The 25,552-nt window shown below is 39.8% G+C and overlaps 1 protein-coding gene across 5 annotated transcripts; it reads right to left on the bottom strand.

Moving 5' to 3' along the window:
- Nucleotides 1-718: 718 nt before the first annotated feature.
- ptdss2 (phosphatidylserine synthase 2) lies at nucleotides 719-25,171 on the bottom strand. Of its 5 annotated transcripts, none has more exons than XM_026175263.1 (13): nucleotides 24,991-25,171; nucleotides 23,807-24,140; nucleotides 20,020-20,121; nucleotides 16,833-16,915; nucleotides 12,518-12,585; nucleotides 11,740-11,874; nucleotides 10,118-10,168; nucleotides 9,760-9,873; nucleotides 8,850-8,968; nucleotides 8,641-8,755; nucleotides 7,749-7,894; nucleotides 6,583-6,768; nucleotides 719-3,539 (listed from the first exon to the last, which is right to left on the bottom strand). In XM_026175263.1, the coding sequence occupies exons 2-13, from the start codon at nucleotides 24,010-24,012 to the stop codon at nucleotides 3,386-3,388; spliced, it is 1,479 nt and encodes a 492-aa protein (XP_026031048.1). In that variant the 5' UTR covers nucleotides 24,013-24,140; nucleotides 24,991-25,171; the 3' UTR covers nucleotides 719-3,385. The 5 variants fall into 5 exon arrangements, with proteins under 5 accessions (XP_026031048.1, XP_026031049.1, XP_026031047.1 ...); XM_026175264.1 differs by lacking the exon at nucleotides 24,991-25,171 and adding an exon at nucleotides 24,820-24,917; XM_026175262.1 differs by lacking the exon at nucleotides 24,991-25,171 and adding an exon at nucleotides 24,649-24,813.
- Between the last annotated feature and the right edge of the window lie 381 nt (nucleotides 25,172-25,552).

Below are 25,552 nucleotides of genomic sequence, written 5' to 3'. Positions count from 1 at the left end.
CATAATCACAAGTAACTTTATAGAAAACTGAGGAATCTGGAAAGCTGGCAACATTTCAAATTTCAGAAGAGGAAAAAGTGTGTATGCCACAGATGTGTGACAAAGCATTTTAGTAGTTGCTTCCCAAGTTTTGTGGCAGTTTCCCCCTTGTAGACGCACATGTCCAGCCTGTCTAACGAGTACATCAAGAGCAAAACAGATAAAGATTTGATGGAATTTGTTTCCATGGTGACACTGTATACAAACTTACCAAGCATAAACTTTCTGCCCTTACAACAAAAAAAATAACAAAACTGAAACTCTGGAGTAGATATTACAAAGGACACAATACTTACCTATAGTATTACTGATGGGTGGTCACTAACTGCATTGAAGCACCAAAAGTTAATTCAATTTGAGGCAGTTATAACATCTGTCACCTGATTTATTCAGAAAAAAAGACTGTGCAAAGTTCAGTTTTTATTATTTTATTGAAAACATTATAAAAGTATGTGTTGCAGCAGCATATTCACTTTTTATGATCAACATCTTCACATTTACACAATCCAAGTTGAAAATGGCATTTACAGCAAGCAGTCAATGATCAATCTCCAGGAGACATGACTGCACAGGGCAGAGATAACGAGGCATCTACTGCCCCCATGAGGCTGCAAGTGAAACTAAACTGAACCGCAAACACTAAAGTTCCTGTTTTTGTTCTTTTGTTTTTTTATCCCACTTTGATCCACACTGCTTCTACATGTTAAAGTTATTATTTTTTTTATAATTCACTTGTTTCTAATGCAGAGCTGATGTGCAAATTCATAACTTGGGTTTAAGTTTTCATTTCAAACAAAAAACAGCTTTGACCAATTCGAGGCACGAACACAGGTACACAGTGGATACCCAGCCCGTGTCTGAAAGTATCTGATAGAGAAAAGGAAAGAAAAGAAAAAACCCTCAAGCAGCCGAATTAGCACAGCACAGGTTAAATAAGCACAAAATCTGAAATATCAGCTAAACAGTTTGAAATTCACACAGAAATCGCTGCAGTCAGAGCAAGAGCCACAACACTCAAACCACTGACAGGTGAAGTGATTAACATCGGTCACGTTACAAGGCAATTGTCTGCTGGGAAACCCTTGAGTCCATCCATAAGTAACTCCATCATGTACTTCCCAACTAAACATTTCCCCCATAAACAGGGGCCTCCCTCAGAAGGTCAAACTGGAGGACCCACAAGACCCAAAGAAGACCTTATTAGCATCCCAGTGGTTTAAATGTTGCGGCAGGAGGTGCAGCCTTGCAGAATCAATGTTCAGTTTAGTGTTTGTGACCCTCTAATCTGAATCCAGCAGATTCAGATGTTCAGATTAGAGGGTCACGAGAAAACGACTGCAGCCTCACTAAAAACAGACCAGAATTTGGATCTCATTTCACAGATATCATTTATGTAGCACAGAGTCACCGGGACACTGTGAGGAACACAGATTTAACTGAACCCCAATAGTCACAGGACACGCACGCAATGTTTTGGTAACAGTGAGAGTTTGGAGTGAAACTGGAACATGCTGATATTTCCAGCTTTTTCAGTTTGACCACCTAAATAATTTTAATGTAAAGCTTATTTTTTATTTTGAAACACTTTCATGTTTCACTAGAGCAGCAATTAACACTTGTGTTCATCATCAGATTAATCTGCTGATCATTTTAAGAAAATGTGTAAGCAAGTAGTGATGGGATGTTTTCAGGATGAATTCATTATCAGCTGACTAATCGTGGCAGCTCTACATTTAGCAGCTGTCACCGACACAGATCAAAAGCAACTAAGACAATTCCTCATAATTAGGACTTTTTAGCTGTAATCGTGGCTGTACAGGTGAATTTGGTTTTAGCCGCCTGACCTCCAGGTGACCTTTTGTAACACTATAACTAGACGCAGACACTGACGATGCTGAAACTCAGAAAGAATCAAAACGAGCAGTTTGAGGTGCATGGTACCTCATGGTGGATGGTACTTATGGCTTTAGCAAGAACCAGATCTTAAGCTTTGGCTGATTGCATGTGCAATATGGTGACCCTCGCAAAGCTGAGAAGAAAGAAAAAAAAAAAAAAATCATAAAAACCCCCAAAATGTAAAACTGGAAGAATGTTTGGCATAAAAGGAATCGAATATTAAATTCTAAAGTGACAAATGGTAAAAAGTGTAGAGGAACACCCACATCTCTGCCATTTATCCTTTTTTTGTTGCGGGGAACAAACGCGTCACAGTCTGAGGAAAACTGAGCACAGCTTCCCATCAATGTGACTGTTGTGGATGTTAGTGCTGCAGGTTTCTCTGAACCTCATTTCACAAAAAAGGAATCTAGTGTTTAGCATCGAGTTACCCTAAAGAAATAACAGTGATAAGAAAACAGCTACAAAAAAAACAAAAACAAAAAACAAACAAACACTCAAACTATATCCCAGACACCAAGTATATTATTTTCACCAGTTAAATAACTAGAATATAGTACATCTTGATTTTATTCTTGTTGTTCTTGTCAAGAACAAAGTTTGAGAGGAAAGAAAGGCTTTGACCAGTTTTCCTCTCTTGTGTGTGACTAAAGGAGGATCCTGAGCAAGAACCCTCAAGGCTCAGTGCTTCTAGGAATGAACGCTGAACTGTAAATGAAGAAAAAAAAAAAAAGCTTCAATCGTCTTCCACATGTAAACAATACATCATGTACCTGGGACTAAACCTAGTGTAAGCTGTCAGATTGAATCAGGAATCAGCTGGTAAAGTAAGTGTCACTTAAACTAAACTGAACAGCCATGTGTTGTTATCATTACTTGCGCCCAGTTTGATACTGAAGATTGCATAGTAGTGGATAGTAGAACAGAATCCAGATCAGTCATTACACCTTCAGAAACTCCTCTAAATGCTCTCCTTTTTCTCACCTGCACTGATATGACTGCACAACACAGGGTTAAGCATATTTACAGTGGCAGATGTTCCTCCTCCATTCTTCTTCTCTCGCTTTTTTGTTTTTAAAGACAAAGTGCAGTTGAGAAAATGGAAAAATTATTGGTCACATCTACTTTCCAATTCTGTACTGATTCACCTCATCACCAAACATTCAAAAAATATATATTACTAATGCAAAACTATCTTGTCTGTTAATCCACCAAATGTTCTTTGAAACAGAATGAGGTAAATACCAGAAGTAGGACAATAACTACACATACACCGAATGAAAATTGCCCCCTTCACCCCCTTGCCTGTGTTATATAACTACTTGGTTCATGTAGGCACAAGAACAGTATGTGTCCATCCTCTAAGTGTCTTCTTGTGTTACATTTCTCCTCAACTCCTCTCACTGTCCCCCTTCATTCGCTGCAGACAGCGTGACTGACCGGCTTCCTCTCAGGACTTCCGCTGCCTCAGCGTCTCGGAGCTGCCGTTCAGTTTGCTGCGACCGGAGGGGGCGGCTGTGCTGCCGTTGCCCAGCGGGCGGTCCCAGTCAGCGGGGGCTTCCTGTTTACGCCGGCGCGTCTCTTTGTAGCGGAGTGTGATGTCACTGTGAGAAGACAGAAGGAAAAAAGCACACGCATTATTTATAGTGCGTCATCCCTGAGGGTCATGTCTTCCCAGATGGTTTCTGGTCCACTAACTTTTCTCACAGAATGTTTATTTGTTATAATTCCTACGCCTACACTATACACTGGATTATATTAAAAGAAAAACAAACAAACGAAACAGCTGATTACTTTAACAAACATCACAAACAGAAGATAAAGCTCTGCTCTCAAAGTCTCACGTGAGCTGCATTTCTTACTTTTTGAGAATAATAAAAATTCCTAGTTTCTCTTTGTTAAATAAATCCATCACTACAGGAATCGATTAGTCAGTCTGTATGAAATCCCTGCTTTTAGGTAGGTCGGGGGGAAAAATGAATAAAACAGAGAAGACCACCGACAGAGAAAACCAAATCAAACGACCCCTTTTAAGCAAGCACTTGGTGACAGTGGGAAGGAACTGGAAGGTAGATCCAGGCTCAGGGATGGGCAGACATCTGCCACCACTGGTTGAGGGTGAGGGCAGGGACCTTTTGTGTATTTGACAACAAATGTCATTTGTGTGTCCCAAAATAAGCTGGATGCCATTCTAACAATAATAATAATATACTTTTTTCATTATATACGCTACTACTTGGCCACATTATACAGTGAAATAACATTTTGTTTCACTGCTATGCTGATAACCCACTGCTCCATTTCCCAGTAAGGTTCAACCAGTTTCATCAACCTTACAAACTATTTAACCAACATCAAGAAACAGATATGTGCATTTAAAAACAAAAACAATAACTATTATTATTATTATTATTACTATTATTATTATTATTAAAAAATTTAACTCCAATAAAACAAAAATTCTTAGATCTGGGTTGGACAGCCTGCATCCAAGTACCAACTTTACCAGTTTACCGAGTTGCCAGAAATCTGGGTGTGTTGTTTGATTTTAATCTCATTTTTTAGGAATAGTGCGAGGATATGATCAACACTGAGTTTTCAGTGACGTTCATTTTCAGTTTTACCTTCTCTCTGGTTAATGCAATAGTTTCTTAACAGGTAACAATCAGAAATCAATACACAGACTTCTGCTTGTGCTCAGATTGTGCAGCAACAAGACTTCCTACAAGAACCAGGAAAAGTGAACATATTACTTCAACCCTAATGACTTTTAGAATCGATTTTAAGATTTACTTATTTCTTTTAAAGCATTTCATCGCCTGACTCCAGAATATGTACTTCAACTGCTGCATAGCAACCGGGTCACGGTCTGAGATCCCCTGGCAGGAACCCGTTAACTGTGTCCATCTCATGCTTACAGATGAAAGGCGATCGCTTCGGCTCTTTATCTTAGTTTTCTTTTGATACTGAACTTATTTTAAATGATATATAAATACATTTTAACATTTCTTTTCGTGTAAGTTTATTCTGTTTCTGGGAAGCACTTCACAAAAACATACAAAAAGTACTTATCATTGATACTATGTTTATTGTTAACATTAATATTATTTTGAATGCTCCTCATGAGGACCTCTGTAACACTTAATGGAAGAGCACCAAGCAGTTACACACCTCAAAACAAAACATGCACTCAGCACTTGCCTCGGTCCACTCATACTAAATGAAGCATATTAGGTAACAGACTGGGAGTGTGCAATAGGGTCAAACAGTGCTTGCAAATTCTTAAGGTTCTCGGTTAAAAAAATAAATAAAAAATAAATAAATCACTTTGATCAGAATAACTGGATAATGGCACACTTTTGTCTTTAGTAGACCAGAAGAAGTGGTTGAGTGGATCTCATTGCTCTTGTCACGTGATGGTTAGTGTCTGTGTGTGTCTGTGTGCGTGTGTGTGGGGGGTATCAGTTCCTCTGGGTTTCACTGCCCTGACTCACTTAAACAGTGTCAGCACAAACTGAATGCCCTCTAGCGTCACTAAACTGACTGGAACAGAGTAAAAATGATGTGAAGGGAAACGAAGATGATAAAATTCACCACAGACGTTCTCTAGAGGATCTCATAGATCCTCTAATAATGATTATAGATCCAAACGGTGATGTGGTAGAAGAGTGGAAACAAACAAACAAAGAAAATAAAAACCCTACACTTTTCCTATACCTAGGACATTACTGCATTATTGCTGAGCAAGAGCAGGAAGTAGTAAGGAAGGGGAGGGAAAAGGCAAGGGGGGGGGGGGGGGGGGGGGGGGGGGGAGGAGAACCGACAACAAGCCTAACATGCCAGGGCAGGCTGCACCTAACAACACAGTAAAGATAAGGCAGCTCAAAATTTTTTTAATTACATTTCAAAAAAGAAAAGAAAAAGAACACACTCCATGAGCTCATGAGGAATAACTAAATCAAATACAGGAGCACACTGGATGGAGTCTCACATGTGTGAAGACATCTTTCTTAAACTGTAATTAAACTGTATTTCCTCATCAGTCACCATGAACAGTGCATTTAAAGTAAAAGTGAAGTGCAAAACAGCAGCATGGAAGCAGATTGTCATCTTTTCCTGCATGAGTGTATAAAGTTCATTTGGAAAACAGCTGCTTTTTGCCAATTTCCAACTTCCCTTTCTATAATTAGCATGTAAGATGTCTCTACAGATCCATAACTGGACTCTACATGAAACAGACCAGTGGAAAACCCACAGAAAGCTGACACACACAAAAACAATAACTTAAAAGAGAAGAGCGACCCAAAGGCAGACTGGACCTGTCTCAAATAGACTGCACGATGTCCAGTGAACCAAAATAGAAAAACAGAGCGATACTTTGGACTTTGGTCCCAATGTAGTTATTGTGTTTACTAGACACAAGCTAGAAATGGTTAAGAAGCTGAAATCTTTCCTCCTTACAGCCTAGCTGTTTTTACACGAAGAGCACAGACTTTCATTACCTTTCAACAAACATTGTTTGTCACCCTCAGCTTCCCCCCCCCAAAACAAAAAAAAAAAAAAAAAAAAAAAAAAAAAAAAAAACACAAAACAAACAACAACCACAACAACAATTAAATAAATAAAATAAGCCATCCCACTACTTACCGGATGAAAAACCGCCACACGGTCCAGATAAGTATGAGGAGGATTCCTAAAAACCAGCACTGAATGATAAGAGAAGGAATGGGCAGCATGATGGTGTGGGGGTCATACTTGACCACTATTAGGAACTCCGTTACTGTGATTGCTGATACCAGCCACGCCTGCTGGCCGAGCTTCTTGTGGAACTTCCTGTTAGGAAAATGAAACAATGTTATTATGGAAAAATTATTCAATAGGGAGGATACATTTACTTTTTTAGGTTTATTTTTAATATTTACTGGTTACATGTATGCCTGTGATGTAACACCGTAACGCACAGCACTCTATCACTACCCATGCATGTGAATAGTCAACAGTTAAATGATACTTCCATTTCTAGTCTACCAGAAATACTACAGTCTGAGTAATTATACGAATTTTGTTAGTGGACAACACTGGTTAAACAGAACTAGTACAGTACTGCAGTACTTAGCTATAGCAAATGAATGGATGTATGTAGGCTGTTCTACAATGAACTGGAATGCAATCAGAGTAATTCCCAACAACATTCTGCACAGCAGCTGTGACGACGTTAACCTGCAAGTAAAGAAGTCCACTAATGCTAGTCATACTTGGCAAACTAATCTGACACTGTGCGTGAGCGCCACACATTTCCCTTCATTTGGTATTTAAACAGTTAAAAATGGCTTTTATATACATATGGAATACATGGACATATTTAATTGAGTTTATTTTTAATGAGACTATAATCCCTCAGGTTTAATCAGTTAATCACTAGAAATATCTTCCAACACTAACCCAACACTGGAAAAATAGCAGAAAACGAAACATTTCTGTCTGTTTCTGTTACTAGTAACCATATTCTTATCAATGCACATGTTTGCTCATGGCTGGTATGTATGAATGGTGTTCTTACTAAATAATTTTGCTGTGTATAGTATACAGAAGACTCACACATTTCTTCACTGCTGTGCTTATCTAGTTTTCTGATTTCAATTTGCACTACGATAACCAGTTTAAAACTCAAGAGCAAACACTTGACTAAACTGAATCAGTGCTGAATGTCAACAAGTTCTTTATTCGGTGTGTATAAAACACATACAGTCTTTTATTATACACCCGGTCAAACTGTCCAACTCCCAAAAGAAAAGCTGCACATTGCTACTCACGGGTCATCCATGAAGTCGTAGATCTCCCTCATGGCTACGCCCCCCACGTTGACAAAAAAGACAAGACGAAGCAGCACCAAGTAGTGTTCAGGAGGCATCCACAACACAAATTTCAGGTAGAAGGTGTTCAGCTCTGCCAACAGAAACTGGCGAGATAGGAGATAAAATATCTAATTTAGAAGCACCAAGAACACAAAAACAACACAGAAAAGAAAAAGTTACAACAATCAGTCCATGTTGGGCACGTCTTTCTTTTCCATTAGCTAACAAGAACTAGTCTTTTACATTTCGTGAACTAATTCAGGTGTCAGACAGGGAACCAAAAACAGAAATAGGGCCCAACATAACTACGCCCATATTTGATGAATTACAAATCTGATCTTTTTTCCTCTCTCCTCGATTCATGAAACACATTTCCTATGCGTCTGTTATGTGCAGTTATTTGAGTCCTTTCTAAGACGACAGGATAGTGCTGTTTAAGCTTAATGTTGATCGATTGTCACAAGTTGTGGATTTGATGTTTATGCTCCACCCGCCTCTGCTCACATCAGGTGGTTGTCATGTTTTCAGCGTTACAATGTGTTGCTAACAGGGAAGTAGCAGAGTGGCATCTGGCGGACAAACTAAGCAACGCCAACATTCAAACCATGGTTGAAGGGTGTTTCTATGATCTCTTCTTTTACTCTATCCAGTTTATCAATAGTCACAAATCCAGATAGAGATATATCAGCAATATATTAATCAATATAGTGGTTAGGCCAGTCCATGAACATGTATTATCTATATATCAGAGTCTAAATACATTACGCTTTCTGTGCATTGTTATTGCATGGTGATGTCATCATTTTCTGCAGTGAGACAAATGCTTTCCCTTCATGTTAGCATTTCTTACCATAAAGATGATGCCTAACACAGCAAGCCAGCGGCGAAGGTTTGAAGCAGGCTTCCACTCAAACTTGACCCAGCTGTAAGGTGTGAACTGGAATGCTATACGCTTTATCTTCCCCCTGCCAAGTACAGACAGAGACATCATTAAATATAAACAAATACAGAAGCCCAACATAAAATGTTTGCAAAGAAATGTCTTTCATAAAGTCATACTTGTATGTAGGAATGTTCCAGAGGCCCTGCCACTGATACGGTTTCATTGACAACCAGGCCAGGGTCTTCATGCCACAGTAGATCCCCAAACCATTGCACACCAACACATCCATGATCCACTAGATGGAGAAACAATTCAAAAAAAAAGGGTAAGTGAGGTGCAGTAATCCTCCAAACCAACTATCACACACCTCTCCTCCACCTTGAATATAATTTACATTTACTATAACTAAGGTTTTTTTGTGTGTAACAAGTAGCAACAGCAACCGCAGTATTTATCTTTACAGTCGTGATTATAATTACATAATACCTATACCGTCTGTTTATATTTGGAGTTTTTCCTGTTGCTTTCCAGCAGTGCTCACTTGGCTTTACCAGCTACCCCTTCTGTTAATTAGACCACTTTGTTAGTTGCTGGTATGAAGTTCTTATCATGCAAACAAATGAGCACTTTGTTGCCATTACAAATATCACTAGCAAAATAATCACTCGCATGCTTCCACTTTCTGTGCTTTTACTTATCAATGTGCTGACGAGCAAGAGATCTGTGAACCTCCCAACTTAACACATGATGAATATAATGTGTTCTGCAAAATGTCCGTAAAACCCTTTAATTTTACTTTTAAATTTACAATGCAATCCTTGTTTTGAACATTTTATCTATTCACACTTTGGTTCAAAGAAACTTCTTGTCTAATATGGACACATTTAAAAAGTATGTCCACATTAGGCAGGATTATATCTGCAGTAAACACTGTTACACTTTAAAGAGAAGACATCTTGATCTTACCATTTGTGCCTTATTACAAAAGACTCACTCAGAAAACTAGACAAAAAAACAACCAAAATAACCTCAACGTGTGTCACACAGTATTTTGTAATTAGAAAAAAACAGCACAAATGTACGTACATGGTCCCACCAGCACTCCGAGAAATTAGGCAACTGGTGCTCCAGGCTATACTCCAAGAACTCAAACATGACACTGATTATCATACACATCCACCAATCCCGGATCATTAGAGTCTGGAGGGAAATAGAGTGTGAGAAGGTCAGCAAGATAACAGACAAACAATAAAAAAGGTGCAACTTTATTTGTCAATAAATGATCACACGAGAATGGGAATGACCTCACTTGGCACTTATTGACTAGGTGCTCTGTAATCATTGCAAAGTCAAACCATTTAAATCTGTGATGTGTACATAACAGCGAGGACAGCACGCTCAACTGCTTTTATGAAACATGTCAGACAGCTAATTCCAAACCTACCTTGATATACCATCCGAGAAAGTGAGCTGGCACGAAGCCATCCATCTTGTCCTGCAGAGACAAATGATGTTTAACAGCAAGCCCAACTACAATTTTGCCCCTAAATCTTACACGTGAAAAGCCCTTTCATTAAACCGTTGATCGTGTTTAATGATCGTGTTATTGCATTTCTAAAGTTGGGTGCCAACAAATACCCTCTCAGCCTTTTACGACTGAGGGGTAAAAATAACTTTTTTGTTTTTAGGGTCAACTGGAAAGAAAAACAGATGTGAAAATGAGAAAGGGAGATCAGAAATCAAATGTGACATAATCAGATGCAAACTATAAAGTGACATTTAGAATATGCAAATATATCATTCCCAGAAAGCCTATATGTTGTCAATACAAACAATTATTAATCACTCCAAGCCTGTATATTGACTGCTCTCCATTTATCTACACATAAATACAATGCACTGTAAGAAACTGCACACAACTGCTCCTTCAGTGTTTTATATCCCAGCAGCCACATGTAGGCACCAGAACCCTGATCTTGATAACCATGCAGCCACTGATTTGTGAAATTCCACATCTGAGTGCAGTGCCAACCATCCACCATATTTACTGCAAAGTAGCCCATTTAACAGGGAGATGTGTTGCATTACACTGGTAGCGGATTATGATAAGCATCCTATGGTTTCTAACTTTCCATTAAAACACAGATCTGTGACTGTGTGCATTTCTTAACATTTTCAAACTGCATTTCAGTTCATTGAGCACTGTTTTAAGTTTCACTGCTCCACTGATATAACCCAAAACAGCAAGCGAGCTTGGAGACACACACAGCCTGTGCTCTAAAAAGTCCTGCTGCTTTCTATTTGTGCTCGGACAGTTAAAATAAGACCATCTGTGTTCAAATAAAGCATCGCATCTAGTTCACACTGGAAACAGGAAGAAATGAGCACAGAGAGTACTGGGTCACTGAACAGGACAAAGCCTCTTTTGGGCATCACGAAGCACAAATAAAATGCAATTAAACACACAGTTCTACCCTTACTATTTGGATCATATTATTTCTGCTTAGTAACCCAACACATTTTTATGTATTAAAAATTCCTACAACCAAAGTAAAGTTTATTGATAAATATGTGGCTTTAATTTGACATTTTAAAAAGTCATTCACAGAAATGGGGTTTTAGAGGCCAAAATCAGACTATTAGTGGAGGTGGGCTCTGGGTCATGGCAGCAGACAGAGGAAGGCCTGGTTCTATTGATGGACTGTAATCTGCCCCAGACTCAAGCTGCTGCACACCTCCACAGTAACTGTATTCTTGTGTGTGTTTGAGAATGAAAGAGAGATAAAGCAGAAGAAAAAGAGATAAGAGAAGTTTTACAAAAGGCCATATTTCTTTTCTGTATCTGAGCCACTTCCTTATAGCAATAATTGAGGACAATATGCACAAAATTATAAATGCATGACTGGACAAGAAATTTTACTTTTAGGAAGGCGGCCTGTTTCTTACTCAGTTTTTTTTTTTAACGGCATAATACTATCAAAAATTCAAGTCTTACAAACATTCCTACCTGCAAAGATACACAGGAGAGAAAAGTAACATAAAAAGCAAAAAAATTCATTCTCTCACCCAGATGTTGTGGAAAGGGTCTGTAGTGTTTCCAGGGTCATAAATGAGGCAGTTTCCCCCATAATCACGCTCAGGGAGAGGAACCCCCAATTTGGGGTCAATGTACTTCATGAACTGTCGTCCATCGTGCACCGTCTGGATAGAGGAGGATAAGAATAAGAGCAAGCACCACCAGAACTTACATTTCTACACAGGCTACATCAGATGGTGTCCTCCTTCAGTTAACGGCAGATTTCTGTGGCATAAAAGTAAAATTTTATTGCTTTTTACCTAGCAACAACTTAAAATTATCCTTTTACAAACAGGAAGTAGATGGTTAAATATAACCCCCCCCCTTTATTCTTCTTCTTTTACAGTGTCCAGGGCTGTCTGAAGGGCCTGGCTCAGTGACAATTTAATTAAATTGGGAGAGGGAAAAGAGACTTCCAGGGATCACAGCAGAAAAAGCACCAGAGACTGGAACAGACATATCATAGTGGGAGAGGGGGGGGAGCCCGATATTTTGCCCAGGCTTGACTACACTTTTAAGAAGTACTTATGGACTCCATCTGGCCTTCTTTTTGGAGACCACGATTATAATTAAATGTCAAAGCAAACGTCCAGAAAACCCATGTCATAAAAATCACTGAGTAGAAATCTCAAAAAGAGAAGTTTGATGTGGGAGGGAAAATTGTCATGTGATTGTGTACAGAGTTCCCATGAGTTAAGAATTTGCATTGCACGTGTTGATCTGACATGTTTTAGCCTTTCCAGGAAGCAAAATTCTCACCACACCAACCTGAAACAGGATGAAGATGAGGAACAGTTCATAGACGACAGTGACGCAGAGCCAGAAACGCCAGTAAGCTAGAGCGAGAGAGAGAAATCAGTTACACTGAATACAAACTAAATTAGTACTATGTTTTTTAAACACAATGAAAAAACAAATAATAAAAACGTTACATGACAATTTCCTATTTGTGCTGAACATTCCACGTTCCAAATCTAACTACTTCTATTCCCTGCAGTTATGAACATTTGACACTCAGTCCAGACTAATATTTTACTGCCCAGTTACGTAACTTCAACGTTGCTGCCCCAAGTTTGACATTTAGTTCCCACTAGTTTTCCAACAAAAACCACCATAAACAAACGTATAATATGGGTTTTGGTTAAAGACATTTAAAAAGAGCACCTGACGACACACAGAAATGAGCTGCTAGGGGTCCTGGTTAGGGATGGGTATTGATAAGATTTTCACAATTCTGATTCCATTTTCGATTCTGTTTAACGATTCGATTCTTTATCGATTCTTTTTAAAAAAGGAGAACACACAGGTCGAGTAGCTTAGAACTTTGTTTTATATCTTCTCTTTGAACAAGATAGAAATTTAGGAGTAACATGGCCTTACAAACCCAACAGTAGGGATGGGTATCGTTTAGGTTTTATCCGATACCGGTGCCAAACCGGTACTTTTGAAACGGTGCCGGTGCTCAAACGGTGCTCAAACCGGTGCTTAAAGAATGGAGAACACAAAATTGGTCCAAAAACCTCTCATGTTCAGCTGTTTTTTGTAAAAAGATAACAATGTTAGCCTTTTCTGCAGCTATGGGGCATATATGGTATCACTCTTGGCTGGAAGCAGTGCTTAAACAATGGAAAAAAAAACAAAAAAAAACAAAAACAAAAAAAAAAAAACACAAACTTTGTCCTAAACCTCTCATGTTTAACTGTTTTCCACTTTTTCTTTGGTCATTTTAGCCTTTTTGGCCAGGGTGAAGGGAGCATCTGCCATCAAACAAGAAGACAGCCGCATGTAGCTATGACTGTGTTTTAATAGTTCACCTTACATGCATTAATGTAATAACGTGGTTAGCCTACTCAACGTAAATTACACACGAACAACATTAAGCTACTCACGCAGAGAAGAACGGCTGCTGCTGCCATCATCATCCGTCATCATTTCTGCTACACTGGCAGGGCTAGGGGCCAGGACTCTACTCTTCATGTTTTTGGGGGATGTTGCATAACAGGCAACCCACCCGCAGTAGATGCGCTCGGTGTGAGGTCTCACAGCAAGCTATCAAATACAGCGCATTTCTCGGCTTTAAAAACAAAAAAACAAAACAAAAAAAAAACGCTATGCGTCGCCAGGTGTTTCATCGGATTTGAGGTGTTACCTCCTTTGCACAGTATCACCTTAAAGCACTTGTTGCTGCTGAGTTTGCATCTTTTGCTGTGAAGTACAGCCAGACTTTTGACCGCTTCGCCTTGGCCATTTTTAATCTGTAGCTCTGCTCTAAAAGAACGTACCTACCTGGCCCCGCCTACTATCCTCGGAAACGTAAAATGATTGGCTAGAATCTAAAGTGTATCACAGCTCAGGAAAAAAAAGCACCGAAATAAAGCACCGAAATGTGCGCTGCTTTCGGTCTGGTTACTACCGTTTATGTCAGAACCGGATACCGCTACCCATCCCTACCCAACAGTGAGATCTTATGAGATCCACAGCCCACGGCTCTTCAATGGGGTGTCACAGAGTCCCCGGGGAAAAAAATTGTAAATGTAAAATAATAAAATAAACATTCTTCTGTAGCAATAACAAAGTATAACATAAATTATTCTGTAGCAATTGCACAAGAATATCCAGTAATGTCCCTGCCTACAATTAAACACATTCACTACTGAAAATCGGGGCATCTGCTGTGGCAAGCCTTTGACCACAAACTTAGTCACTGCTCGGTGACATTCGTCTATCCTGGCCTGAAAGGAAACGCTACTGGTAGACTGCAGCGAGAACTGCCAGCATCTGAGCCAGCCAGACTCTGTCTCTCTCATCATGGTCACCTAAATGCACAGTAATGGCAGGTTTTGTAATAAGCCAGATCGCGCTAACATAATATGCACTGTTAGTTGATTATTTACCTGCCACATTAACGGGAGAGGACGTGCAAACGTTACCGCTGCTGCTGGGTTGAGATTCACGAGTCCGGAGCTGAATTAAAACCACGACATTCATTTAAGGTCATCGTGTGTTTTGTGAGCAAATGCTTTTGCATATTCGTAGTGTTTCCTCCCTTAAATGAAATATCTACTTTGCAAGTATTGAAAGTTGCCCTGTTGTCATCCGTTCTCGTAAAGTAAAACCAAACTTTTGAGCGTTTGAGCCGCCGTGTTTCCTGCCAGGTAAATGACGCTCCGCAACGTGGTGACGTCATTCGGGGCGACTGGAATCGATAAGGGAATCGTTTGCAAAAATGGCAAACAATTCCAAGGAATTGAAACAGTGGGAACTGGTTCTCAACAAGAACCGGTTTTCGATACCCATCCCTAGTCCTGGTATTTGGTTCAACCCCAAATCATTAGCTCATTTCCACTAATAAACATCTGCCTGAATTACCTCAGTATACACATAATGTCATAATGTGTTTCTGAAGATTTAAGACAGAGATACTGATTTTCATTAAGAAATAAAACATCAAGTAAAAGGACTGATATATACTGTGGTAAACACCAATCTCAGTCCTAAAGTCCCACATGAGGAGTGCTTTTATTTCAACTGCTATTGAGCTGAATTATAGTGGTGATTCACATTCACAAGCTCAGTTTCCTTTGACACACCCAGCCCGTGATTCAGCAGGAGCTACAGGTTTTAAATCTGAAGGAGGAAAAAAACAAAAAAACCCTACTGGGTCTTTTTCCCATGATGGTATTCTATGGAGAGCCAACTGTAATGTGAATAACACCAGAACCTACCCTGCTGGATTAACAAGCAAAAGACTGAAGCAATTGCATACACACACAACCACATCCCTCGAACAGCCCACAAAGGTGCGAGTAATGCAGTCAAATACTCGCTCGACCACTTCACGCCTACCTACAACCGACAGTATTGAGCATGTCGCTGCATCTGCCTTCCACGCCCTGTTTTCCCTCCTTCCTTCCTCCCTTTCCCGCTGGAGTTAGCTGTTGTGTGTGTGTTGTGCGGGAGATGTTAAGTGTTTTCTGCATGAAAGCTCTGTTTAAAAAGCTGTGAGTGCTCTTATTTAAATAGTAGCACCTTTTACAAACTGCATCAGATTTAAAGAAGGAAAAGATTCTGTTAGGATGCAAGTTTACAAAAGCATTAGAGCAGAAATCCAACTGCCACAGCTTACGTGCTGCAGTCAGGCACGTAGATTTTTCTACCTGAGCAACAGGTTTTAGTACAAGCATAATCAATTGCTTTTCACATGTCCTACAACAGCTCTGCATTTCAGTGTCATATAATGCAGACAAGTAACAGATTGTGCTTTCTCTCCCTTTTCCCATGCATATGCCCTGAAAACCCTGCATCTGTATTGTAATGAAATGTCATCTCTTTCCATCCTCTCCCGCTTGGATGACAAGATCAAAGATGTTTCATATAAATTCGATTGCATGGCACAAGCAAAAGCCTCTTTGTGGAGACCTTACCAACAGTTTGATTACATTAAAAGGTAAAAAAAAAAAAACGTATCAGATGTGAGCTTGTCACAAACTGCCATTTTCAGTGGTCACTGACTAATGCCACTGCAATGCCTAAAGCACTGTTTATTTACTAGAACCATACAGCCCATTATAAATTAGTCACTGAGCTTTAAAGCCTCATAAAAATGAATGATTTGGGATCGTCCGTACTGTCTGCAAACTCATTTAAATTGATGACTGTCTTCAATCAGCTGCTGATTCTAACCAGGATGTGTATTTTCCATTAAGAGGATGAGAATGTTATTACTACCGACTGAACTGCTGACGCAACTGTCAGCTGCTTTTAATGCAAACATATTTTTTATATAATCAGTTTTCACAATCCCCTTTTAACCTTTGTTTTAAAGCATTTCAATCATTTCACTTATCTGGAAGCTTTAAGAGGCAAAACAAATGTCAAACTGGCATATCCTGGATGTTGTCCAGTATTTAATGAAAGGTAATAAAACAGACCAGGGTTCAATAAAAAGAGCACTACATGGCTTTAATATCAACTTTGACTTGCATTTCCAAGTGCCAACTTTGTTAACTTATGCTATATTCTCAATATAAAAAGAGATCCGACATGAATTACTTTAACCTGGTGATAAATGTGCTTTTCATACCTGGATGCGGTCTGGTGAAAGGTCCATCTTTGGCCTGTGTCACTCCAAAACAGAGGAACACCAGGATGCTGGCCACAATACCCCTAGAGGACACACATTTGGGAATTCATTGGAATCACAAAGACTTCTGTATCAATTCCTCATACATGTTCTTACTGAACCACCAACAAACAAACAGCCTATTTTCATGTCTTTACACTAGGAAAAAAGTGAACCTCTATGCGAACTACTTCTCCAAAAACCTGGAATCCAACATTCAAATTACAGATATCAGACTGGAATGTGGGTAAATAGAAAAAACTGTTTGTCCTGTGTAACAAAAAGGGTCCAGCTCTGTGTCTGAAGGAAAAACAAAAGGATAGTAAGTGTTTACCCAAAACAAATTAGTATGTGAGAAAAATTAAATCTTGTCCTTAACCCAATTGAGATGTCAGGCAATGCCTTAAATAGGCTTTTTAAAGCAATCAGAAATATTGATGAACTCACAGCATTGTAGGAAGAATGGCCTACAATTCCACCACATCACTGTTCAAGTCTCAGAAGTAGCTACAGGACACATCTAAGGGCGATGGCTCAACATGTTCACCCAGCATGTTCAATAAAGACATGAAGTTCACCTGTTTGTGTTTATTAGCTCAGTCAAATTGTGTTTGTCCATTACTGTAACTTCAATTAAAATCAGTATGCATTTCAAAGAGGCCGGAAGGCTTTTATTACAGCTACACATACAAGTCTCAGCATTTCAACCCCGTAAACCTTTAAGATCTGTGATGTCAGATCAATCAGACAAGGCATGAATGGGAGCATAATGGCTTGGAGAATTAATAATTAAATAACTTGAATCTGGAGGTCTGGTCTACTGCTTCTATTTCAATATTACAACTTCATTTGTGTTTATTAAGAACCAGCTAAGACCAGCCAAGTTGAGCTTAAGTTGCTGTTGATTTAAGCTCTGAAAACCGGATGACCAGACGAGGACCCTGTCCTGACCTTACAAGTAAACAGAGCAGGCTTAAAAGACTGAGCATACAATGGGATTACAGTGCGTGCTAGCCAACAAGCGTAGGAGCATGAGCATGTGAGATTTAGGGATCAATTTCTTCGCTGTTTGAGTCTGGAATCAAATGAATGTGTGTTCAAAGAATACAACACACAAAGTGAAGTTGTGTGTGAACTAGTGAGAGTGGTCCCGGATTGCAGGGTTGACTGGGAGTTGAGGAGTAACCAAGCAGTGCCTGAGAGTGAGCTCCGCTTCCAGGGTGAAGCTCTTAGGGTATTTATCCCAAGGAGCCAGACTACGCTGATGGCAGCAAATCCTGTTAAGGAGCATCCACACAAATGCAACCTACAAATCACCCCATCTGTCGCAAACACACATCACTGATAGAGCCTGTTTTATGCCTGACCTTCTCAATACACCTAAGTACAAAGTAAGAACAACTAACTATAACCCTGCTTTGTGTCACAGCTTTTTAGCTGTAACACACGTAAATGGGAGTTTTAAGCCACATGCAAACTTGCCTTGACTAAATCTCCCTGTTTGAAATACAAGAAGCTATAACAAACACTATCAGGGACAGGTCTGATCATTTCCATATTTATTCAGCAGCATGGCAACAGCTCCAAAAAAAAAAAAAAAACTTTAGCCACAAGAAAAACAAGTTCGGCAACAGCTTATGTATTCCCATAGGAACACTGCTTTAGTGCACCTCCTACTCCTACCTGCCTTTTCCTACCAGGAAGCACAAAGTAGCTGGCACAACTTCCAGCAGTCGCTCTGCAACTTTCTGTAGTTTGCAGTAATAAAAGAAACTGAAATAATTTGGCATTTATCCAAGTCTCTGTGGTTTAATAAACGTGATAAAGTTGGATGTATATTTCTCTCCAAAGTTTAAATAAAACCCATTAAATCTACTTGCTAAATGCTCAACTCGTATTTATAGTGTTCTTTTCATGGCCATGACTGTTTTATACATGGCCTTGTAAGCTCAAGGTGAGTGTGACTGTAAAGGCTAGTGACTCATCTCAAATGGTGACTTTTGCTCCTTGCCCATGTTTATAGGAAATAAGTGGTTTATTCCAAATGTTGTTTAAAAAAAAAAAAAAAAAAATCAGAGTAGCTACTGGTTGGTTGGTTGCATTGCGGCGTTACCCCCACATTTAGATTTGATCTATTCTCCAAGTGTGTCGTGACAAAAAAACTGAGCAATAAAATGTGCTGTTCCTCACGAAGCAGATGAACTCAAACCTCAGCAGTCTGCACCTGCTGCTGTTCCAGTTAGACTGTCTGACTCGTAGCCCATCTCCAGAACAGAAGAAGAGCTGCTGCTGCCAGTTGCAGTCTATAACGGTGGAGATAAAAGTATGTAAGAGATGCCCTCTGCAGAAGCAGCAGAATGACATGGAGGATGACCACAATAGCAACTTAGTTCAAGACCCAGCCAGAAGGGAAAACACAAGGTAGGAAGGGCTGTAGCTAGCTGGTTAGCTGGAACTGAATTTCCAAGACTTTCAGCGAGTAAAGCTTAAATGAGTTGTTAAATATACAATGGGCCGACACAATGGTAAAGTTCCATATAATATCCCGCATTATATGGAACTTCACTTTGGAGATGGTACTAGGTCCAAATAATCAGGAGACTTGGTTTTGCAGAACATCACCTTGACATTGCCTTGTGGCACGGCCCTATCCAGATCAGTCAATTGTGCCATGAAGACACCAACAGACCGCTGTAGCACGATCCATTATTGGCATCTGATTAGCAGCATCCGGCGTTCCAGAAACTCAAAACAAGATTCAGTAGCAGAATAAGCTGTCTGGGATTGGCAGAGAAGATTGGCATGTTTTATTTCCATGGTCACAACCTGCATATTTAACTCAGCTGCTCAACCCACAAATGCTTGTTGCTTCAAATTGTGGCACCATTTAAGGGGAAACAAACAGTATAAGATGCATTGTCAGCAAACATTGTTACAACAAAATGACCAAACACAAATTTCCTAATGCTAGTTACCAATAAAATAATCTCTCTCTCTCCCTCTCTCTCTACATAAACTGGTGCAAAAATGATATCATGAAGCTTCAGTTTAAAAGCCTCCTGGGGTTAAAGTAGATTTTTGGGTGCCTGAGTTTTGGAGTGTTTTGGCTTTGGTGACACTGAGGAAAGGAGAAATGCAACCTACTGACCTTTTAGTGTTGTAGGCCGTGTCCTGAGGAGTCTCCTCCAACAGCGTGACGTAGACCAGAGCGCAGGTCAGAATGAACAGCACTGTGACAGTATGGGCTCGCCTGCAGTGAAAGTGGGGGAAAGGACAGAGAGAAGGACGAGAGTACCATTTGTAGAACAGGAAAGTCAAATACCAGTCAGCACAGGACATAAAAACACAAAACAAAAAAAAAAAAACCACAACAACAACCAAAAAAAACCCTAGATAGGCTGATGTTGTCTGACATCACCATGAGACAACGTTAAGCAACACTGAGATAACACTACAACACTGGAACGGTCTAAACAAATCTGAACGTAAATCTGCTCGTTGCTAAAAACATCTTTGTTGCCTCCAAATATCAAAAGGCATATATAGGGGTAAATCAAGGACAAAATAGGAGATGAAATCTGTTGGGAAACTGAGTTGCTACAGCTAAAAATAGTTACAAAGTTTGTGATAAGCTTCAGTTCAAACCTTTCTTTAACTTGAAGTCAAAAATAGCTTTTGCATCAAATGTCTTGTGCCTGACAGTGGATGGAAAAGCTTTATATCAGGTCTGTTTAAACAACAGAATTTGTATGCTCTGGCAGACAAGGTGAGCTGGAGTTTGATAGCCATGTTGTTGGCTACAGGCCCAAGCTGTATCTTCCATCACCCCATGTCAGCAAACATACTTTGGCCTCTGTGGTGTGACATTCTAGTTGTTTAGATATACGTCCACGCAACCTGAGGTATTTACCTCAGCTGACAGGGCAAAGTTTTACGATAATGTCAGGGTCAAGAGAATACACGCTATATAATGGGAGATTTCTCGATTAGAAATAGACAAAAGGACCTGAATGGTATTTGGAATGCTGACAAGTGCATAACAGTTGATAAGTTCTAGAAAGACAAATGGGGTGACTGCTGAGAACAGTGGCAGAGTCACCGAGTTTCCTTATCACTCCTGGAATGTTGACGCTGATCAGGCTGCAGGTGGACTGAGCCAGTATTCATTAGGGAGGAGGGATTTCTGGGAATAAAGCTAATCCAGATATCTTTAAAACTCATTTTGTCTGTTGGTTAAAACCCCAAAGTAATGGGTTATATACCCTGACACCAAGTAGCATCCAAACATGCAACATGTAGGTGAACTGTTAAGCTTAAGTAAATAGAAAACAATCAACACAATCAACACTGGTGTCGACCTGTTTACATGACAGTGTGTACCAATGACTGATCTGAGTGTTACTCGTACTAGTTACAAAGCACTTACAGGAAACATTTGTACGATACCTTTTTTGTTACTTAACCATTATGTGAATACCTAAATATCTGTAATAAGCTAAGACAAAACCGTGTGACAACCAAATGTCAATCATAACACATCTTACACAACAGATGCCATCACGCCTCAAGTTTTAAACCTGTGGAGAACAATTATAGCAAGTGTATTTTATTCCTGCCAGCCCTCTCATTAATGAAAGGGTCACCAGCTGCAGTAGCCTTAATATTTTGGGGTAAACAGCCAAGCGACATATACTTTATAAATCTATCTAATCTAAAACTACAGAGGCAATGTGCTGCTCTGAGAATTTAGATTAAAAGAAAAAAATAATTAAAGGGTACCTGAAAGTGAGGTATAGCGATTCTGTAAGAAGTTTTTTAAAAATAATAAAGTGCCAACTTTGAGTCACATTTCTTTTGGCTGAAGCTTGATGTGCAAGACAGCACACCAGGTATTGTCAGCCTTTTTCCTGTTCCACCTCCTTATCCAACCTGTTTGGCTGGAGCCACAGGGGGAGGACATGATTTCTCTCTTCGCTGACAACGATACACCACCAAGAGTGGAAAGGTGCAGCGGAAATACTGGTTTTGTGCAACAGAGCAACCAGCTAAGCTTAGAAACAAAGTGCACCTCTAAGCTTGAAGTTAAGATTTAAAAAAAAAAAAAAAAAACAGAAGAAAAGATTCTGCTTTATGCCAGCCTCATGACTAATCAGAGTCTAGATTTAAGGATGAAATTGGATTAAAATAGCCTTCGACTTTAATGACAAGCAGAGACAAACTAACAATTTAATACAATGCGTCTTCTTGTCAGTTTCATCTAATTAAACATTTGCCGAAACCAGTGTGAACAAAACTGCCATTATTTTGAAATGCCTCAGCACTAAATCAGTTTAAGGGAAAATAAAAGTGGAACGCCAGCACAATCACATTTAATAAGTCCGAGTTCTTTATAAGGCATATTAAAAAAAAAAAAAAAAAAAAAAATGAGTTTGCCATTGTCAGTTCCTTCCTGTGCCAGTGATGCAGGCTGAATACCATTTTTAACCAAAAGCTGCTGCCATACAGCTTTCTACTATGAACTCTGAACCCTTGGGAGACAGAGTCCATGTGGTGCCCTACCACCTACACACTTGGAAATACACCAACAACTGCCATCTTTTTCCTAACCTGCTTCATACATGCAGGTTTATCATCTGCAGTCAGCACTTGAAAATGTTCCACAAAAAAGGTTCAATCGTACAAATAACTGCAGAATGTAAATTCAAATGACTCACAGGAAGAACCACTTTCCGTTCTTGTTTTTTTAATGCGTTCATGTATGTAATACTAGACGGCAAAAATTCAGGATGCAATCAACAACACCCACACACTGTTGTTATGTTGACCCCTAAAGCAAACAGCTAAAAAGCCCTTGTAAAACTCTAAACTTTACAATGCTACGTCGTAAGACTGCATCTGGATGACTGCCGACACATTTAATTGCCACATAAGTGGGTAAAACCTGGTTTAGGTTCAGTCTAATACAGCAACCCAGCCCTCATGTATTTGTCAATATTGTTCTGGACAAGTGACCCTGATTATTAATCCACATAAAAACAAGATTATTGTATTTTCATAACTGCAACAGACAAAGGTATTTTAGCTCCTGATAACACCTCACTACAGAAATCTGATGCCAAGGCCGTACCACAGTAATGAGAAATTCTCATTAAGGTTCCCACTGGGAGGACCAGTCTCCTCTGCTGTCAATGATATTGGATAGCTTAGCAGATTCTTATTCAATCCATATTTTTTTGTACACAAAGCAGAAATGAAAACCGCACAGACACTCAGAGAAGCTTAAATATTCCTCGAGTGACAGGCTGGAAAGCTAACGTAGCTATAAATTAAAAAGGGCTGCAGAAGAGAATGTCACTTTTCCAAACTAGCTGCATAGCATATCATAACGAAACCCGTGTCCTGCAACATGCGTGTGGTATTCCCATTGTGCATGCTTTTTTCTTTTTTAGTTGGCTCATACATACTTTTGTTTACGTAGTGAGAAATAAAACATGCGGTGTTAGGAAAGGCTAATGAAGTATGTGCTCATTTCTACACTTTGCAGGACAGGTATTATACCTGGCACATCTTCAGATCTGTTGTGAATGTCAAAGAATCTCTCAAGTGTCATATCTGAGCCCTGAGTTTGGATGTGCAATGTGAGCATCCATGACAACACTGCAAACCCCACAACACCTCCAGAAGTGACATTTAGTGGATCATGTTTACTGGAATAGTTGCACCAGGATGGAAAAACAACAACAAACATTTCAGTTTGACCTGGCATTTACAGCAAGGTCACATTATCTGCTGTCATTAATGGAGGTCGCTCTGGGCCTGTCTTTCAGTTCACCTTGAAGCACATATTACACCCTGCTGTCAACTAACAAATGTTTCCTCCCCTTCTATCTCTGCAGGAGCCGTGAACTTGCACTGACACCGACACAAACACTCACCAGAAAAAGGTGTTGGTTCCGTCGTCGTAGACTTCGCACTCTGTGTTTCTCCGGTGCAGATTCTCCCTGGAGGTCTGCTTCATCACCTTGGCTTTGATCGCTGTGCTCTGATCCGGACACGCTGGATCCACGGAGCCGTTGTTAACCTGCTCGCCGACGCTCTTGCCCGCAGCCACGCCGCTTTTCTTCGACTCCGGCTTGGTCATGGTTCTCACCGACCAGCCGCCCTGCGCTGCTTTAAAAAAAATTGATCCCGTGCGCTTTGGTTTATCCCTGAGCTTTCCTCCCGTCTACTGTCATCCGCGTCAGCCCCACCCAAGTGGCTGTCAGCATCCTGTGGTGGTCGGGGGAAATGAACGTTACCAGGGCGACACTTGAAGGGTGGGGAGAATAACCTGAAAATCACGCCCTGCTGCTGAGCTGACCTGCCCGGCACGGACAGCCGCACTCACATGCAGATGAGAAATGCAATTGAGTCAGGTTTGACACCGCCTACTTATTTTAAAGCATTTCTACATAACCTTCAGAGTAACACTTCTATGTGTCAGCAATGGCGACCACTTTCCCACATGCCCACTGGGGAGAGGAGGGGTTGGTGGGTGGGGTATTACACGGTAAACAAAATCACTGTGCCTGCACTTCGATGGGTGCGTAGCGTTGATATAAGGCAGCTTGGTGAACTGCGTTAGCTATTTGTAGCAGTTTGACCTTGCCAGCGAGACTGCGGTGACTGACAAGCTCCTTATCAATTAACCAATCAAGGCAAAACCGTAATTACTTATGCCATTATTGATTAGCTACCTATTCCTTGCCGGGAAAATAATCAAGCTAACATTACTTACCAGCTGAATTTACGGGCTTACTGACCGGAGTCCGAATGTATTTTGCCATTAGAAAAAGCTACATTTGTATAAAAGTAAAAGAACCAGAGGAACAAATGAAGTATACTGGTGTATTACTGTAGCCCGTCTTTATTGATACTACTAACAGATAAACCGCATCAGCTACCTTACCGTCTACGCGCGTCACGTGGGCATAGCGAAAGCGCCGGTGTGTGGTTGAGCAATCAAGCGGCTTCCGGTTTATTCGTTTCACCAACAAAGTTCTCTACGATGCGATACATTGACGCAATCTTATTTTGAAATACAAATATTTCATTCGGAAGTTAAACTCTCGTTACTTACCGTAAATTTAACACATTGATAGCCTGACCTATTTGGCGGGTTTAGTTAATCCGTTTACATGTAATATTGATAAGTAAATGGTAAGTTTTAGAAATTTCGCAGTAACAGTAAGTTTTAATGCAAGTAACTGCAAAAAACGGCACTGTTAACTTGGTTAGACTATAAAACTATTATTAAAACCGCATTGTTTTGGCTAGTGCTATATATGGGTATTTGGTATGTCGTCATTTCCGCCTAGTTTAAAAGTGACGTTATTTGCATACAGAAATGTTTAAATAATCAGTTAAATATAAATAAACAAAATGGTGTTTGTACTTATTATTTAAAGCAAACTTTTTTTTTAGTTTTGTTTTTCATATGACAAAATGATATGCGTAATTGTTTCAGAGAGCATACAAAATCATTGCCAGATTATTCAGTAAAACTCAACTGCGCTGACTTTCTGATGACGTGAAGCACTACATTCATAAAGTCAGTGAAAAACATAAGAAGCATAAAATGCAAACAACTTTCCACAATTTCCACAAATAGTGTTTATAATACTCACCTCTGACGTTAATAG

Source organism: Astatotilapia calliptera, chromosome 7 (genome assembly GCF_900246225.1).
Source record: "Astatotilapia calliptera chromosome 7, fAstCal1.2, whole genome shotgun sequence".
Taxonomy (NCBI): Eukaryota; Metazoa; Chordata; class Actinopteri; order Cichliformes; family Cichlidae; genus Astatotilapia; species Astatotilapia calliptera.
This window is presented reverse-complemented; position numbering and strand designations above follow the sequence as displayed.

Excerpts from the sequence above, each read along its gene's own strand:
- ptdss2 (XM_026175263.1), bottom strand. The coding sequence starts at position 24,012 with ATGACCAAGCCGGAGTCGAAGAAAAGCGGCGTGGCTGCGGGCAAGAGC. Across the intron at positions 20,122-23,806 it reads GGAACCAACACCTTTTTCTG|GCGAGCCCATACTGTCACAG; the intron begins GTGAGTGTTTGT and ends CTTTCACTGCAG. Across the intron at positions 3,540-6,582 it reads GTGTGGCGGTTTTTCATCCG|TGACATCACACTCCGCTACA; the intron begins GTAAGTAGTGGG and ends GTCTTCTCACAG.